The sequence below is a fragment of the Protomyctophum bolini genome (assembly GCF_963924005.1).
Source record: "Protomyctophum bolini genome assembly, chromosome: 20".
In the NCBI taxonomy this organism is placed as follows: Eukaryota; Metazoa; Chordata; class Actinopteri; order Myctophiformes; family Myctophidae; genus Protomyctophum; species Protomyctophum bolini.
In genome coordinates, this window is record NC_137881.1 from 22,955,211 (window position 1) to 22,972,392 (window position 17,182).

Here is a 17,182-nt window from a genome sequence, read left to right on the forward strand (position 1 = left end):
TTGGGGGCCCCTGAGATGAAAGGCTTTGACAATGATAGGGTCCGACTGCCTATACAGCTCTACCCAGATAAAGCAACGACTTGTTCTTTGAAGGGAACGGCAATGGAAACCATTTTTTTATGACCCAACAAGCTTTAGCCTTTACTGATAATCATACCTGTTGGGCGGAGGGAGGGGGTTTATGGGTGGGTGTGTGTGCGCGTGCGTGTGTGTGTGTGTGTGTGTGTGTGTGTGTGTGTGTGTGTGTGTGTGTGTGTGTGTGTGTGTGTGTGTGTGTGTGTGTGTCACAGATGTCCACTGTTGCTGCTGACTGCAGAGTTAGAGTGGGGTCATAATTCACTGATAGTGTAGTCAACCCTCCTTACCAACCGTAATGTTTGGACACATTACAGTATCCAATGTCCACGAGTCTGTCACCCCACAAGCTATACTGTATGTAGCATTGTAGAATTATTGTTAACCCGATTAATAGAGTTTTTGTATAGAAAATGATAAAATAATGCTTTTAAGCTGAAATCTAAAATGACACAGGCTTGTAGATCTTCTATTTTGGGAAAATGTTTGCCTAACTTGTTGTTGGCTATTTATGACCAGGCCAGATACGAATGCTGGTTTAGGAGCTCAGATACGTCTTTGACCATTCACACAAACACATCATTTGACTCTCATGTAAAACATCATGCAAAAATGAGTCCGTCTCAGATGAGTCTGGTCATTTATTAATTATTATGTAATGATGTATTACATTGCATTTGCACAAAGAGATTCTGTGACTTACGTGAAACATCCATGTAATACATAAATAAAGGTCGTAAGATTAGATGAGATAAACGTTTATTATTAATTTCAGGAGGGGACAGAAGAGGTACATTAATGTTTATTTATTTTTTTACTCTGGGCACTCCTGTAATTGTATACCTTTTTCATTCAAAGCATCCCTGAATTCCACTGTTTAAAAAAATAAAAATCTGATCATATCTGTCATATTACAGGCGGTACGCAAATATGCAAACATTTCCCCCTACAAGATAGAGTATGTCAAGAGGAGAACTAATGCTAATATCTGTTCCCATTATAGGACAGATTGCAACTAACGAAGGTTACGTAGGTAACCATGGTTATGTGAGCGATTGGATCACTCCACTATAGATAGTTCCTCAACTAGGCGGAGCCTTCGAGCGGACTTACCGATGATTTCCCGTGCTATACACGGCATTAGCTTCCAAAAACACTGAGACAGACCCCGGGTCGAAAAGGCACAGAAGCCAATCGAGTCGGGGCGTCAAAATAGCCAATCGACAAGCTCACAACGCGTCACAACGTGACGGGTTGTGAGCTTGCAGATCTGCTATTTTTTGGTGGGAGATTTTGTGTAGATTTAAAAAGAACTCACCAAGTACAGTGCAACTCAGGTCTGTTTTACTAAGTCTAGACTCGAGGCTCTAATTCAACTTAAACTGAAGTAATATTGATAAATTCCCAAAATTACCAAAGTATTCTGAAGCACCCTTGGCCTTGTGTCACGGCACCCTAGGGTGCCACAGAACGGCACCCACTTTGAGAAACCCTGCAATAGAATACTGAGCTGCTGAACTGGAGCTCTGAATGAGAGAACATATATATATACCGTACGTCTTATCAATAAATGTACAGTGCAAATACCAAATGAATACACATCTATTGTGCATCCATCTATCTATATATGTACGGTCTGTCAACACTTGAGGAAATGAGTGAATGTACTGCTTCAACAATGAATTACGAATGATTATATGTACAGTACAGACAAAATAAATTCTGTCAACAGTGACTAAGAATTCATATAGACCTATACTACAGCATATACGTTATGTCAACACGACACACCTTCAACAGTGAGTGTCTGGGTGAATTATATAAGAGAATATTTCTTATGAAATGTCTTTGTCAAAATTGGTCAGTCTACTCTACAAGCTCACGACGCGTTGCCAGCTTGTAGATCAGCTCTCGCTGACCGTTAAAGCTCTCACATGGAGGTCAGGCTTCACCCTACGATATCCATACAGCAGGGCGAAAGGACTTGAACTTTAGCATCCCTATTCTGAGCAGAACATCAACCAAAAATCACACCCGTGTAAAGTGAGGGGTGCTAATATATTAGTCTAACTCATGTTGATTAGGTGATGTAATGGTGATGTAAAACAAACGGACCCTCGAAATGTCTGCTAAAGCAACTAACTCCACCACCTCTCCGCCTCTCATGGAAGTAATGGACAATAAATATATAAAGTTACAACAGCAACTTTGATGAGGCAGTATTTCTTTGTTTTAAAAATATAATATAATATATATCTTAATTTCCTGAAAAATGTATCTTTTTCATTTCCTGAAAAATGAACATTCTGGAGTTATACGGTTTCCTCCCGACAGCAGAGATATACAATATGTAGTGGGGTCCCTGCTTTGTCTCTCTCTCAGCTAAGGGGTCCTAGGCTTGAAAAACTTGAAAACCCCTGCCATACAGTGTCCAAAAAAAAGAAGAATCATAAAGATAATGAAACCTACCATTGATGCACTGTTTGGGACCAACTGCTATGGAGCAGTGTTGTTGACAGAAGCATGAAAAGCAGTGAAACGCCAGTGTGCTCTTTGCACTGAGCTAACTCTTATCTGGCTTTGCCATGGTAGTGTGTTTAAAAAAAGAAATGAAAGAAAGAGAAAAAAAATCAATGGACCCGAGGTTTCCAGTGTGCTTTCCCCTCCAGGAGAGGTCAAGGGGTCAAAAGGGTTTGTTTGACTATAGCTAAAATCACCTTGTAAAAACAAGAAAATAGAAAAGCAAAGTGTTAATGTGTGCATCTGGAAACGGGTGGGGTTGGGATGTGTTGAAAATCATGTTTTATGACTTTGTTAGGTGGAAGTGCATCAGAGTTGAGATAGAAAGGGAGGTGGAGATAACAGAGGTGCATGCATGGACTACCCTACAGAATGACTCCACCTCTCCATCCCATTTTGAAAACCGCCACTCGATATTTAAGCACAACCCCCCACACCGTCCACCTCACACAAGGCTCTGGGGGTTGAGGCTCGAAAGCCCAAACGGGAATATCTTTGAAACAAACCAACGCAGGAGCCAAAACACGGATTCTACCTAGAGTACCTGTGCCAAGACAAATACAGCGTTTCACATCGAAACTTCAAGAAATTTCTTTGATCCATCACCCACAACCTCAAGGCATCATGTGTACGGGAAAGTGCTCCAAGTTCATCGCTGTCACTCTGTACGTGCTGGCCGCCGTGTCGATCTTCTGCAATCTCATGCTGTTCTTCCCTGACTTTAAGACCAAATATGTGTCGGATGACACCGAAGACCATCCCAGGATCACGCCGGAGGTCAAGTACATGGGAGGCCTTCTGGGAGGAGGAATCATGGTGAGTTGTTCTATAGTGGCTGTGTTTTTAAACCGGTGGTTCTCAAACATTTTAACTGATGTCAAGGATGCCCAAATTAATATGTATTTTACCATCTGAAAAGATTGTGTGCCAAGGACCCGCATACAAGATTTTGTATTGTTAAAATGTTTCAACAAAAATATTCACTATTTCTTTTCCCAAGATTTTCTTTTGAAAATAGCATATTGACAAGCTCACAGCGCTTCGCAGCACGACACCCTGTGAGCTTTTCAAATAGCAACCACAAACAGGGTTAAAGAGTTTAAACTGATTTTCATGCTGTATTATCTACTAATTTAGCTGGAGACCCCCTGGAACCACATCAAGGACCACTGGGGGTCCCTGGACCCCACTTTGAGAAACACTGGACTTGAACTCTATAGTCCTAGTGGTCTATATACCTATACCTATAAGCTTCCCCTCTAATTCTCCCCGGATAATTATGCCATATAATAGAAAAACAATCCAACACTAATCAAACCTAATTCAAATGAATTTTCAATAATAAAAAATAATAATATATAAATAAACTAGCAAACAAACTACTTAGCCCATTTAGAACTGACTTCGAAATTTAGAAAATGTCTATATCAGTATATCAATATTTCACGTCAAGGACGAGCATATGTTGTTCCAGGGACCCCAGTAGAAGCAAAGATTTGAGTTAAAATGTTCACCCTGTAATAATATATATTCAAAGATTTGAGTGTGCCGTGCTATGAGCTTGTAGATCTGCTATTTGTCAGTGGCTAAAGTATAACATAAATGCTTTAAAACACCAAAAGGGGTTCCCACCCAAAATGGGTTAAAAACTTATAAACTAAACTAGGAATTTAAAACCTGACAATATTTTGTGCCGGGGAGCCATCACAGACAAGATTTTCATTGTTGAAATGTATCAATCATCCACTTTTTTTAATAGCAGACCTACAAGTTTAGTAAATCAGCTATTTTTAAATAGTTCATGTATATAGAGGTTAAAGTGGTTCAAATTAAACAGTAAAACTGTATCATTTTGCTGAGAACGACCTGGAAACCCCCTCAAGGACCCGTGGGGATACCCGGACACTGAGAACCATGGTGTACTCTGTACTAACCGTTTCGGTCTCTCATGAGCAGTTTGATCAGTATCAGCATTACTCGATTTCTTTTTACTATTGCGGTATTTGTCTTTATATTTTTAGCTTTTATATTGTGTTGCCACATATCCCATATCCTGTTGGTTTTTATTTAGTCCTGCATTCTGTGCAATTTTTTTTAATTTTAGCTGCCTTTTATTTTACCGTTTTCATTTTCATTTAGTGCTGCTATATTTCAATTCATGCACACATGCTTGTTTGGTACACGCTGATGCAAAACGATTGTCATGTTTTTAAATCTTAAGTTAGTTATGTTTTTAGGAAACAGTTTCAAAAGGCTATAGGCCTACAGATAAAGTTACATGTATTCTAACTCTCCCTCAATTGTTCTCTCTCTCTCTCTCTCTCTCTCTCTCTCTCTCTCTCTCTCTCTCTCTCTCTCTCTCTCAGATCCTTATTCCTGCCATTCACATTCACCTGACCAGCACCAGAGATGGGTGCTGTGCCAACCGTTGTGGGGTAGGTGTCAAACAGGCATCAAAGGGGCTTTTGTGACTGACTGCATGGGGACCAGTCACACACTGGTTCACAGTGGTTATAGTGTGTAGGGCTGCAACTATCGTAGAAGTAATAAGTAATTGGAAATTGGAAATATGTACAAAGTACAAATACCTCAAAATTGTACTTAAGTACAGTACTTATTTACTTTCCACCACTGCCCACCGTGCTCTCTAGAGTAAGATGTGAGGTTTTGACACTGTTCTGTGCACCCCGCAGATGTTCCTGTCCATCGGCTTTGCTGCATGTGGCGTAGCGGGAGCCATCTACAGTGTGGCCGTGGCAAGCGTGGGCCTGTCTAATGGACCCGTATGCAAATATTTAGGGCTGGCATGGACGCGTCCTTTCGCTAACACGTAAGACATTGGCGGAAAATGAGTTGCTGTGTTCATTTAACTCTCAGCATGTATGCTGTACAACAGGGGTGGCCCAAAAGGTACATCATGACATGCCCCTAAAAATATATAATTTAAATATAATTTAAAAAAAAACCTGTCACAATGCAATACTTTGTTTTCAAGAGTGTTGCACACAAGTGTGGGCACCCCTGCTGTAGACTACAATCTTTGAGACCCATTTTTGACTGATTAATTGAATACTTTATTAGTCAGAAATGTAAACTTTTTAAGGCTAAAAGGATAACTCAGAAAGTCCTGGGGACTTGTTTCCATTGTGGTCCTACTGTATATTGAATTCATCATAGCACACAAAAATAACAATAATGTCATCAGCAAATACACAATACTAGGTGGGAAAGGAAAACAGCAGAGAATGACACCTACTTTCTATGGGAATTTGCATTTACCTCCCATTGTGGTCTAGATGTTTGTTATCAGGACAGATTTGGGCATAGATTTGGCCGATAAAAGTAGATCTATAAATTAAATCATGAAAGCCATGAATCATGGTTAACTAATGATAGTAGCCTCATCATGAATTATGATGAAGTAAGGCTTAACTAATGTATTACTTACTGTAAGGGTTAGTTAATCATTACTTCCGTTACCTTTAAAGTAATGATTAACTAACCCTTATACATCAGCGAGTGTCACCCACATCTTTGAATGATGCGGTGTCAGGGCATTCGCAGTATAGCAGAAAGATCATTTTTTGGACTTTTCTGTTTGGATGTAGGGGCTGTCAAGGCCAGAAAGTAGTTTTTTGCCACTCAGTATAGGCATTCCTGCATACCTTATGGTTTGGTGATGTCACAAGCATACCCTCTATTGTGGTTGTGGGTGTCCCTCACTTTGGACACACATACAGTATGGGCATTTGGGGACCATGGCCAAATCCAACGCATAATTATGTATTAATCACTTTCAACCTCTGTTGGGAGTATATGTCATTAATTTTAAAGGGCCACTTCACTCCTTTTGCAACCAGATCTTATTTTGATTATGTTGCGGAGACAAGAAACACTTTCCTGGGGGGTTTTATGTGGGTAATGTGTGTTTTTAGATATTTTAGTGTTTCAAAGTGTCTGTGATGACATCACAGACATTGTGAAATACTAAATCACAGTCATGTCATGGACAATGGTCTCACTGCTGGATTACTACAATTACAATAATGCTTTGCTGCACTCACCCCACCTTGTGGATAGGGTGAAGGCTGTCTTACTGAGACAACATGTAGTCCAGGAAGGAAGTAAGACCTGTGTCCATGACATCAGAACTACTGATTTAGTCATGACTTTGAAATACTAAAATATCTAAAATCACATATTACCCACATAAAAACCACAGGAAAGTGTTTCTTGTCTCCCAAACATCATTCAAATAAGATCTGGTTGCAAAAGGGGTGAAGTGGCCCTTTAAGTATTATTATTTTTTAATACATTTTAATAATAATTAAAAAATAAATAAATAAAATAAAAGCTCTTTAAAAAAGTGATCACGAAAGAATACCACTTGTTTTCTGGTGAAATTTGTGTAGTTTCTAGCGTAAACAATTAGCACCATAATGTAACGTGTTGCATGTTTTAGTTTTTGTCAGTGGTTTTCAAAGTGGGGTCCAGGGACTCTCAGGGTTCCTAGGGGGTTCTTTTTTTATCTTAATTTTATAGGCCTACTGTCAGAGTTAAACGTAAAAGTTTGAGAACCACTTCCAAGTTCCTGCAGACTGCAATAACAGCTCTTCTCCGTTTGTCTCCCCAGATCCTACCTAGAGAACACAAATGTGTGGGACCTCTGTGTAGAACCCGAGAACGTGGTGCAGTTCAACGTGGCTCTCTTCTCCACCCTGCTGGTGACCGGTTGCATTGCGACTTTGCTCTGCGGCATCCAGATGGTCAATGGCCTATTCGGCTGCATATGCGGCACCTGCGGCAAGGACTCGGAGGTGAGTTGAATGGTGCCATGGTGCTTCTCAAACAACCACCCAATTCTACAAATGCCCTCTAAATCATTAGTTCTCAAACTTTCATGATCTTTCAGTGCAGCAAGAAGTGAGCTTGTATAGATCTGCTATTTTTGAATGGCCAGCACAAAATATAAAATGACACAGACACTTTCCCTGTTTGAATGGGTTTTAAACTATAGATAATTGTTTCCTGGGTACCACCTGGAACCACCTCAAGGACCCCTGGGGGTTCCTGGCCGGACCCCAACCACTGGAATTATTCACATAGCGTCCCTATGCTGAGCATGTCACGAAAATAGCCGTTCTACAAGCTCACAGAGATATTACGTTGTGAGCTACAGATAGGCTACTTACTTACTTCACCACCCTGAAAAGGCATGCTTTGTGCATGGTTGCATGCAGCAAACACAATTTTACAGATCTGTTGATGAAATCAACTAGTAATCGATTTGTGGACACATTCTTATGACTATAGGCCTATTTGTCGACTACTTTCTTTAGTCAAGGACAGCCTTAATCTAGAGAAAGATTTATGGGACTAAAATCAGCCAAGTAACAAGTTCCCATCAGCTCATGAAAGATAATTCAAATCGACCTGTGTGTGTGTGTGTGTGTGTGTGTGTGTGTGTGTGTGTGTGTGTGTGTGTGTGTGTGTGTGTGTGTGTGTGTGTGTGTGTGTCTTGTGTGTGGAAAGAAAGATAACATTATTACGATAAGAACATATTATGACCTTGGATTTATTGGGCCGTTGGTCAAACATGGCTTTTTTGTAGGGCCCATGGTTATCAAACGGGAAACCTTTATCTTTGTCATGCGATCTTAGGGATTGAAATTGAAGTGTCGAAGGTGTTTGCAACAACAACAAAAAAGTCAGGTTGACAACACATTTTGGTCATGTAGGCCTATCTGAAACACGTGATGATATATTTCTCTTATAGAGTTAATATTATTTATTGGAGGAATACCAAAGTGGCACTAAACCATTTTTATGGTATCTATATGGTATGGCTGTCCAATCTGTATGTATGAAGTACTAGATTTTCTCTTTTCCTTTTTTTTTGCTTACAAAAATAACAATTAAAAAGAAAATGTAAGGAACAAATATATAATTTACTCACCTCGACCCATACAAAATGTGTCTGTAACACATAGTTTGGGAACCAGTGATTGAAGGTTTGCAGTGTGAAACATCAGTGTTCTAAACTGGCAACCTTTGTGTTTTGTGTTGTAAACAGTAAAACAGAGCAGCTAGACGATAAAGGGACCATGACCGCCTGGAGACACTCAGCATGTGCAACAACACCGTCAACTGATCGACTGATGAAGAAAAAAGAAGACTAAGTGCAGTAACCACATATTTTTGGTCACATTGGATTATCCCAGTAAGACCTATAGGCTGATTCTACAAATGCTTTCTAAATCAGTAGTTCTCACACTTTCAAAAAATGTCTAAAATATATGTAGGTATATTTGCTATTCTTTGAATAGCCAATGAAAAGAAATCTAAAATGAGTGACACAGGTCACAGCTTTCCTGGTTTAATTGTGTCTCACAGTTCAAATCAGCCTTCATGGCTTTGGGGGATAAACCATTACCTCGTGAACAGATATAATTAGTGCCATACCAATATCGATAACCCATTCTTTCTGTGGTTACTGCTCTTTGGCTTTTTTCTAGGGCAGTATATCTATTCAAGAAGTACACTGCACAATCATCAGTGTCAATTTTACTCTGAGAGTGCACAAATGTATAACCAAATGGACCCGCCAGGGTCTATTTGGTTAGCTCTCAGGGTTGCAAATGGATACAATAAAAGTGGGTCACAGGAGGTAATTGTATTGAAACTACAGTTAAACGTTGGCTAAAACACACTTCATGGTATGCATTTCTGAGCATAGTGGCTTCAAATGGAATGAATGGTTCTGTTGAGACATTTGTACCTACTGTTTTTTAGCTATTTTATTTCCAAGCCCTCAGGATTATGTCTGTATGTATATGCCTATTATGCATATTATCCTATTACGATGTTATAATTCAAGGGCAGCATTACCTCGTGCCTAATCACTGGAATACATTGAATTATATGTTGGAATGTTGAACTGAATTAATTTATAGATTTGTTCAAATATTTGCGCCTGTAAATGTGTAAGCTTAACCATATTTTGTAATAAAAAACTGAACCAAACATTTGTTTAAATGAATTATTGTTGTTATTGTTGTTGTTTAAGTATCAACATAATGGAATGTCAGAACAGGTCAGCTCCATATATGGAGATCTAAGGGTTTGAGGATTGAGGTCAGATTGAGGTCAGTGGCCAATATTGAACAGTTGCCTTGTCTTCTAGTAGTAGTATTTCTGAAATGAGCCCAAAACCCTATTTATAAATGTGGGATATACATTATAATATGAAATAAATAAATAGATCTAAATAAATCTTATTAACAGAACTCTTTTAAATGTATTCGTTATAATGAAAACATAAAAACAATTAAACCGATACCGATATATTAAAAATAAAATCTTTGACCCCGACGTGATTTGAACACGCAACCTTCTGATCTGGAGTCAGACGCGCTACCGTTGCGCCACGAGGTCTTCCGTATTCCGGCGTCTGTTATATAGTTAAAACTGCGATGTACTTGGATTTAGTGCTTAAAGTTTTTAATAGTCCCGCACACAAATTGTACACATTAGTTGTTTTAACCAGTATATTCACGGCCTACAGATTGACCGGTGTTCTGACCATTCTAGGTTTTCACGTGTAGGCTGGGTGAGGTGACGTCTGCTTTCGGTTTGACTGCGTATCAAATAAGAAGTGGCTCCGCATCCACGGGGTTCACAATATTCTCGGCAACCGAATGTCATTATGTTCGCGAGTTATATTAGTGAATTCAACGGTCTACTACTGATGGGACTCTGAGAAACTCTGACGTCCCCATATATTGCCACAAATCCTTGCAGTGAGGGAGCTAGCTTCTTTGGCGCAGGGGGTTGTTAGCCGGACTAGTGAGTCGTGGATCGTGAGTTCGATTCAGGCTCGGGGCAAACCTTTGTGCTCGGGGCGCTGATCCTGCACTGGTGTCGGAAGTGACAAGCGGCTAGCGTGAGGGACTTGCAGTGTGATGCGTAGGACACGTTATCAACTGGGGTCAAGCGCAGTGAGGCGGCTACGAACCAGGGGGAGCGTCCCCACATCTGGCCATAACTTCCACCACTAAGGGAGATAGCTTCTTTGTTAGTTTCATTGACTCCTCATTGGTTAGTTTCATTGGCTTTTCACTGACTGCTTTAACTTCCTTGTCGAGCTTGGGCGGCCAATCTATAGTTGTAATGAGACCACAACTATTAGATTTGAGTACCAAAACAGTTCCCTCTCGCTGACACTTGGAGCTGTCCCAGCAATGGGTATTTTCTATTTTGTAATATTCTATTTTATTGCTTACCTTTCTGAAAATGGATAATATGTGAACATTGTATGTATGTTTTGGGCAACAAACTGTATATTTCGGTATTTGTATGGTAAATGCATGGTGAGATAGTGCCATCTACTGTGCTCTGTATTTATGGTCTGTTTGTCTGGTTCATGGGCAGGTTGAATTAGGCTCACCTGCTCTAATCACCTCATTTCAATCACCTGTTGGGTTTTGGGCATGTTTGGGCAGAACAAACAGAGCAGAGGTGAAGAGAGGAGCTCTTTCATGTCAGAGAGTCTCCACAAAAGATAAGAAAGAAAATAATATTAAAAAGAGCAAGAACTTAACTGAACTCCTAAAAGTCTGTGCAGAAGGCGCATACGGTATGTTCCCAGTTGTTTTGTTTGTGTCTGTAAAAGTTATATTGCCATTGTATCGTTTAATTGTTTGTGTACATTTCATTGTGTTGTTTATATAATACGGACATCATGATTGACAACAAGGACATTCATATTTCATGTTTCATTGTGTTTAAAAGAATATTGTTATGTGATTTCTTTGCAGTTTTTCACGTTGTCACTTGGGATAAATAAAAAGCCCTCTCGATATCAGTTGGGACGTTGTCTTATTTCTGCACCAGATGAAGATGGTTTAGGAGCAGTTACACTGAGATGGGTTTTCTTCCAAAACAGTGAGTGTGTAATTTGTGTGTCACAGACCAATTGTTATGGGTCAACCCATGGAAAATCTTATTTTATTTTCCTACGTTTTTTATATATATATATATATATATATATATATATATATAAAAAAAGCCGTGCCGCTTTGTGTGCTTATCTGCTATTTGGCTAGTTGGGTCCGAGGCAAACGTCTCGAGTGTGTTAGAGCATATAGTCCTAATGGGGAGTGGGGACACATCATAGATGCACAATATAGTGTATTTGTTATATCAAAAGTCCAATCATTAATGACTTCCTGTCAAACAAAAACATCATGCTTGATTACATCATTCAGTAGATGTAGGCTACTAAACCATTTTAACATTTTAACCATTTTAATATGGTGATAAACACCTCACCTCACAGGCTCACACATCGGAAGATAATTCCCCATTAATTTTCCCCATAGATGTTTCAAAAAGTATTTATTTAATATAAAGACCTTTTAAGCCTCGGACAAAGCCAACTTTTGTGACAATGACATTTACCTTTTGTGTCACCAGGAAATACATAGGCCTACAAATACGGAAATTAAATAACTCTCAAAAATACCATTTCAGTAATAAGTCTCAAGTATTATTATCAAGTATTGATCAGCGCCTCCGTTTTGTTGTGGTTTCCCTGTATAGAGCTGTGACTGTTCAGTTGGAACTTCTTCCTCATGTCGTCCAGGTCCATCCTCTTCCTGAACGTCTCCGTGGTGAAATAGTATGCGATGGGGTCCAACATGGCGTTGAGGCACGCCAGCATCAGGCTGTAGCGGTACGCGCCCAACAGGGGGCAGGGCACGTCCTCTCTGTAGAGGTAGAGCAGGCCAAGAACGGCGTGGTACGGCAAGAAGCTCAGCAGGAAGATGAAGAGGCTGATGCCGATCATCTTGTTGATCTTTCGGCTGTTGACCAGGTCCGTCTGTGCCACGGTGCTGCGCCGGATGGCCCTGAGCAGACTCCAGGAGCAGGTCAGCATCACGCTGAGTGGGACGCCGAACCCCAGGGTCAGCGTCGAGAAAACGATTCCCGGATGCATGTAGGTGTAGACTGGTAGGCTGCCGAAGCACTGTAGCTTGGAGGAGACCTCACGCTGTTTGTAATCAGAATCAAAACGAGAATCAGAATTATTTTGTTTTCCAGGTACTGTATGTTTGCACACTGTGAGGAATTTGTCTCGTAAAGTTAATTGGTTGCGTTAAGGCCCATTTATTCCTCCTCCTGTTCAGAATGGATGTATCCTGTAGTATGTGTTCAAAATGATTGAATCCACGAGACTAGAGGACAGGATAGGGTCACATTTCCTAACGACCTACACAATCCCCATTGCAATGCGTGTGACTTTGATTCCCTTTGATTGCCGTTCATTATTGAGGACTCAGAGAAGGACGTTTTGTGGATGTATTTCAAACGTGCAGAAAGACAGATTAAATGAAAGCACATAATATATCCATGCATAGGCCTATTTAATTTTGAGCATGAATTAGTCTTTAGTCTTTACACTCTATAATGGCAGCATTACAACATATTTACATAGTAAACTATATCAGATCAAGATAGATGGATTTACAATATAGAGGCTATGTGTAAACAAATCAAATATGAACTATTGCACTTGTATTGTGTAAACAAATGCTAGCTTATATACATACATCCTGCAAAAGATAGCTGGGCAGGCTGGCGCCGAAGGTGAACACCCAGATCCCGAGGCAGACCACGGGAGACTTCTTCCGGGCGTCCCGCACGCGCACAGACATGGGGAAGGTGACGGCCATGCAGCGGTCCAGGCAGATGCACATGAGGAGGAAGATGCTGCCGTACATGTTGACCAGCAGCACCAGGCCAGCCCACTCGCACAGCCTCTGGTGGGGCTCGGGCTGGACGCCAAGGTGGTAGTAGATCCTCAGCGGCAGTGCCAGCACCAGGAGCAAGTCGGCCACGGCCAGGTTGGTCATGTAGACGGTGGTGTGCGAGCGCGACTTGCTGTTGAAGCGGCAGAAGACGACGAGGGCCGTGAGGTTGAAGATGAGGCCCACAACGAGTGTGGTGCTGTACACTGCCACGAAGATGCCGCTGACCTCCCCCGTGGTGTTGCTGTCGCAGCTGGTTGGGGTGATGTTGGACATGGGCATGGTCGGGCCTGCAGAGAGAGAGAGACAGAGAGTGAGTGAGTGAGAGTATATTATAATATTTGACTGTATGATCCTTTAAATATATGTTTTAGAGTTAGGCCTCAGTGGCTTTTGTGTTGTGTTTTGCGTGTCTGAGTGTTCTGATGTTTTCTAGATGGCTCTATGAAATGTAATTCCCATTCGATTCATGAGTAGGCTACTGGCCAATTTAAGGTAAAGGGCAAAATTGTGCACCCTCAGCAAACGAACACTAAAAACACACGCACGCACGCACGCACGCACGCACGCACACACTGCAATGCCCATATGCGTTGCTGCGTGTAACATTACATTTTATTTTTGCCACATAGAGGCCACCATGCATGTTCACCCCATTTCTCTGCCATTGTTGTGTAAAAGTAGTTTTGAGGAAGCTCACTGGTGACACAAGATGGAAAGGAGACATGCAGTCATTGTGCCACTGACCTGCTTTCTCTTAGCTGACAAGTGGTGTTCAAAAAACTAATTTACTCAGTTTTTCATACCCGTATGGCATATTCCTCTATATGTCAGTCCTGTAAAATGCATAAACATTTCTTCTAAAATGCCCATAGATCTTAGGGGATGAATAAATAATCACCTTTCCTCTTTCACACTGTAATTTTCACCCACCTTTTACAACACACTGATGATATGACATTTTAGTCTGTCAATATTTCTGAATATATCCCCTGTGAGTATCCTACTGTGTAATTTAGGCCTATTCTTATTTATTCTGTCAATATTTCAGAATCTATAAAGCAGTTGGCCATTATTTCAGAATGTATTTTAAATGTTGTTTTAGGTCTCTTTGGGAAAAAAGTGCTAGTATTTAATTGACAGTATAACTTTTTTTTTTTTAAGTATAGTTGAATGAGGAGGGTGTAACATCTGGTGTGTTGAGTTAACACAGTGTAAATATATTGACCCGTACGTTTGACATTTGGCATTTGGCATTTGACATGTAAAACTGGACATGGACCACGAAAGCACGATGTTGCAATAATATAATGCCCTATGTTGTGGTGCCGACGTGGTCTCTTGAGACTCAGGGCTGTATTTTGCGTGTCTTAAGTACCAGGTCTTATTACCTAACTTGAGTAAACTAAAGACCTGGAGGCGTGATCAATGCCATTTGGCTTGAGTGGCCAAAGAGCATTGATTACGCCTCCAGGTATTAAGTTAAGTAATAAGACCTGGTACTTAAGACGCGCAAAATAGACTGTTCAAAGGAAAAGAAGGAGGTGTTTCTCCTTTATTTGCTTGCCAATAGGTTCTCACTCAGACTGAGGTTGTGTAACACACTTCCGTCTTCCTGGTTGCACTGCTATCACTATCAGTTAGAAAATCAAAAGTTCAAAAGCATCAAATGTAGCAAATGTACTAGCTCAAATCACTGGCCTATTTTATTGTTTGTCGTATGACAGTGCATGTTGCACAAAAGTAGCAGAAACAGCCAATCTACAAGCTCACCGAGTCACTGGGCATCACAAGGTGTCGCACTGTGAGCTTAATTGTAGATCGTCTAGATCGTGGATTTTTTTATTTTAGCCATATACCCCCCCTTTCTCCCAATTAAGTCATGCCAGTTGATTCCTCCCTGCACACATTTCTGTGTTGTCGCTGCTCTTGTATCCTACTGGTTCACCTGGCTGCCAGCAGTGACGAGCCCCGACCGGGAGGCCTCGTCCTACAACTCCCGCCCAATACTCCCTGCTGACAACTGTCTATCACCGCCCTTGTATGGCTTTGTTCCCATCCCTTTGTTTTCTTGTAAATTAATGCCCTACTTCATCATACAAGAGTGTGATTGTCCATGTTTCTTTTGTCTTATGATTGTGTGTAATGTGGAAGCCCACCCCAAAAAGAGTGCTTTTTACCTTTTTTTTATGAAGAAACAAAGGTCCAGGAGTCGATGATGATGATCAGAGGAAGATTATTATTAAAACAAATGTACAATTCCAAAATTATTTGATGCACTCTCTTCACACACAGCATGTGTTTCTCTACCTCTCCTTCTTTGCCCGCGTCTGCGTTGGTTGCATCAGACTGTTTGCAAGTACAGGAAGAGAAGTTCAAGATCTCTCTCTCTCTCTCTCTCTCTCTCTCTCTCTCTCTCTCTCTCTCTCTCTTCATGTTCGGTACATTCATTCAGATATCTATGGCGGCATCATCCTGTCACCTGTTATATGCTCAATGACTTTACAACAACCCCAGCCTCTTTCAATGCAGTCATCCTTATACAGTCCCTCTCTGTTCTGCTCTGTCTCTCCATCAATATCTCACTTAATACGTGGAGTCAGACTGAGAGGGCTTTTATCTCCCACGCTTTTGGACACACACACACACACACACACACACACACACACACACACACAGGGACGCACACAGTGCCCACTCTGTTTCTCAGTTACAGCTGCAATAAAGGAAGACAGTCAAAGTGAAATTTATTGTCCTAGATTTCTGCCAAAAGTGACGACGTGACTGGAAACTGAAGAGGCCGCTGGGCCGTGGTGTTGATGGCAGCCTGTTCCAATGACTAAAAGAGGTGGCTGTGTGGTTCAACCTCACTTTATACCGTCACATGGGCAAAGTATGGCCCGAGGCCAACGCGAGGCGCAGTGAGCTTGTAGATCGGCTATTTTCAACAATGGAGTCTCTTATTTTATCTGACCAATGTTTGCCATGTTCTTATAGTTTGTTGATGACTTTAAACACAGTAGTGGTCTGTTTTTTGTTTTTGTTTGAGGTTTTAAATTGTCACTTCACTGTCATCTGCGAATTATGTGTAATTTCCAAACAGGTGGTATGCAGGGCCGTTGATTGAATGATTACAAATGAGCACTTCCAAACTCCAAACAACACACAAAATAATCACATGCAAGAAATTTCTTCACAAAAAGTAGCTCATAACATTTTTATTAAACAAACACTTTGCAGATACGAATAGAAAGAGGATAATTCAACCTTTTTGTACAGCTGCAATGATGGTGAGTTTGATGTCATTTAATACAATCAGATAGGACTTTCCTGTTTGGATGTATGGGTTGTCGATTGGCCGGCGTGCGTTTGTTATGTTATATGGACTGTTATAACATAACTGGTGTCAAAGTTAGTTGGTGTACCACAGAGGCGTTTAATATATTTTAAAACCACATGAAATAATTTATTATCGCTGTTCTCCCCAGCACAGTGACACAGCTTCTTGGGATATCTAATCCAATCAATGCAAGTATTGCCTCTTGCTCATCCAAAATGAGTGAACGTGCAGTCTCCTCCTTGTGGAGGCAGGCAGGCAGGCAGGCAGGCAGGCAGGCAGGCAGGAAGGCAGGAAGGCAGGCAGGCAGGCAGGAAGGCAGGAAGGCAGGCAGACTGACTGACTGACTGACTGACTGACAAGTCAGATTGTACCATCATGTGATAAAGAGGAAAAGCCTGTGTGTGTGTGTGTGTGTGTGTGTGTGTGTGGGGGGGGTGTT

At 41.0% G+C, this 17,182-nt stretch overlaps 2 protein-coding genes across 2 annotated transcripts; one reads left to right on the plus strand and one right to left on the minus strand.

Moving 5' to 3' along the window:
- Positions 1–3,037: 3,037 nt before the first annotated feature.
- Positions 3,038–7,522, plus strand: tm4sf21b (transmembrane 4 L six family member 21b; the record flags this gene model as incomplete). Its single annotated transcript, XM_080792277.1, has 5 exons — positions 3,038–3,411; positions 4,962–5,030; positions 5,289–5,425; positions 7,229–7,412; positions 7,508–7,522. Exons 1-5 carry the CDS (start codon positions 3,220–3,222, stop codon positions 7,520–7,522), a joined length of 597 nt encoding a protein of 198 aa, XP_080648403.1. The 5' UTR covers positions 3,038–3,219.
- Positions 7,523–11,976: 4,454 nt separating this feature from the next.
- Positions 11,977–15,904, minus strand: LOC308335629 (lysophosphatidic acid receptor 4). The gene is made up of 3 exons (XM_080792729.1): positions 15,584–15,904; positions 13,206–13,693; positions 11,977–12,646 (listed from the first exon to the last, which is right to left on the minus strand). Exons 2-3 carry the CDS (start codon positions 13,683–13,685, stop codon positions 12,149–12,151), a joined length of 978 nt encoding a protein of 325 aa, XP_080648855.1. The 5' UTR covers positions 13,686–13,693; positions 15,584–15,904; the 3' UTR covers positions 11,977–12,148.
- Positions 15,905–17,182: the final 1,278 nt, after the last annotated feature.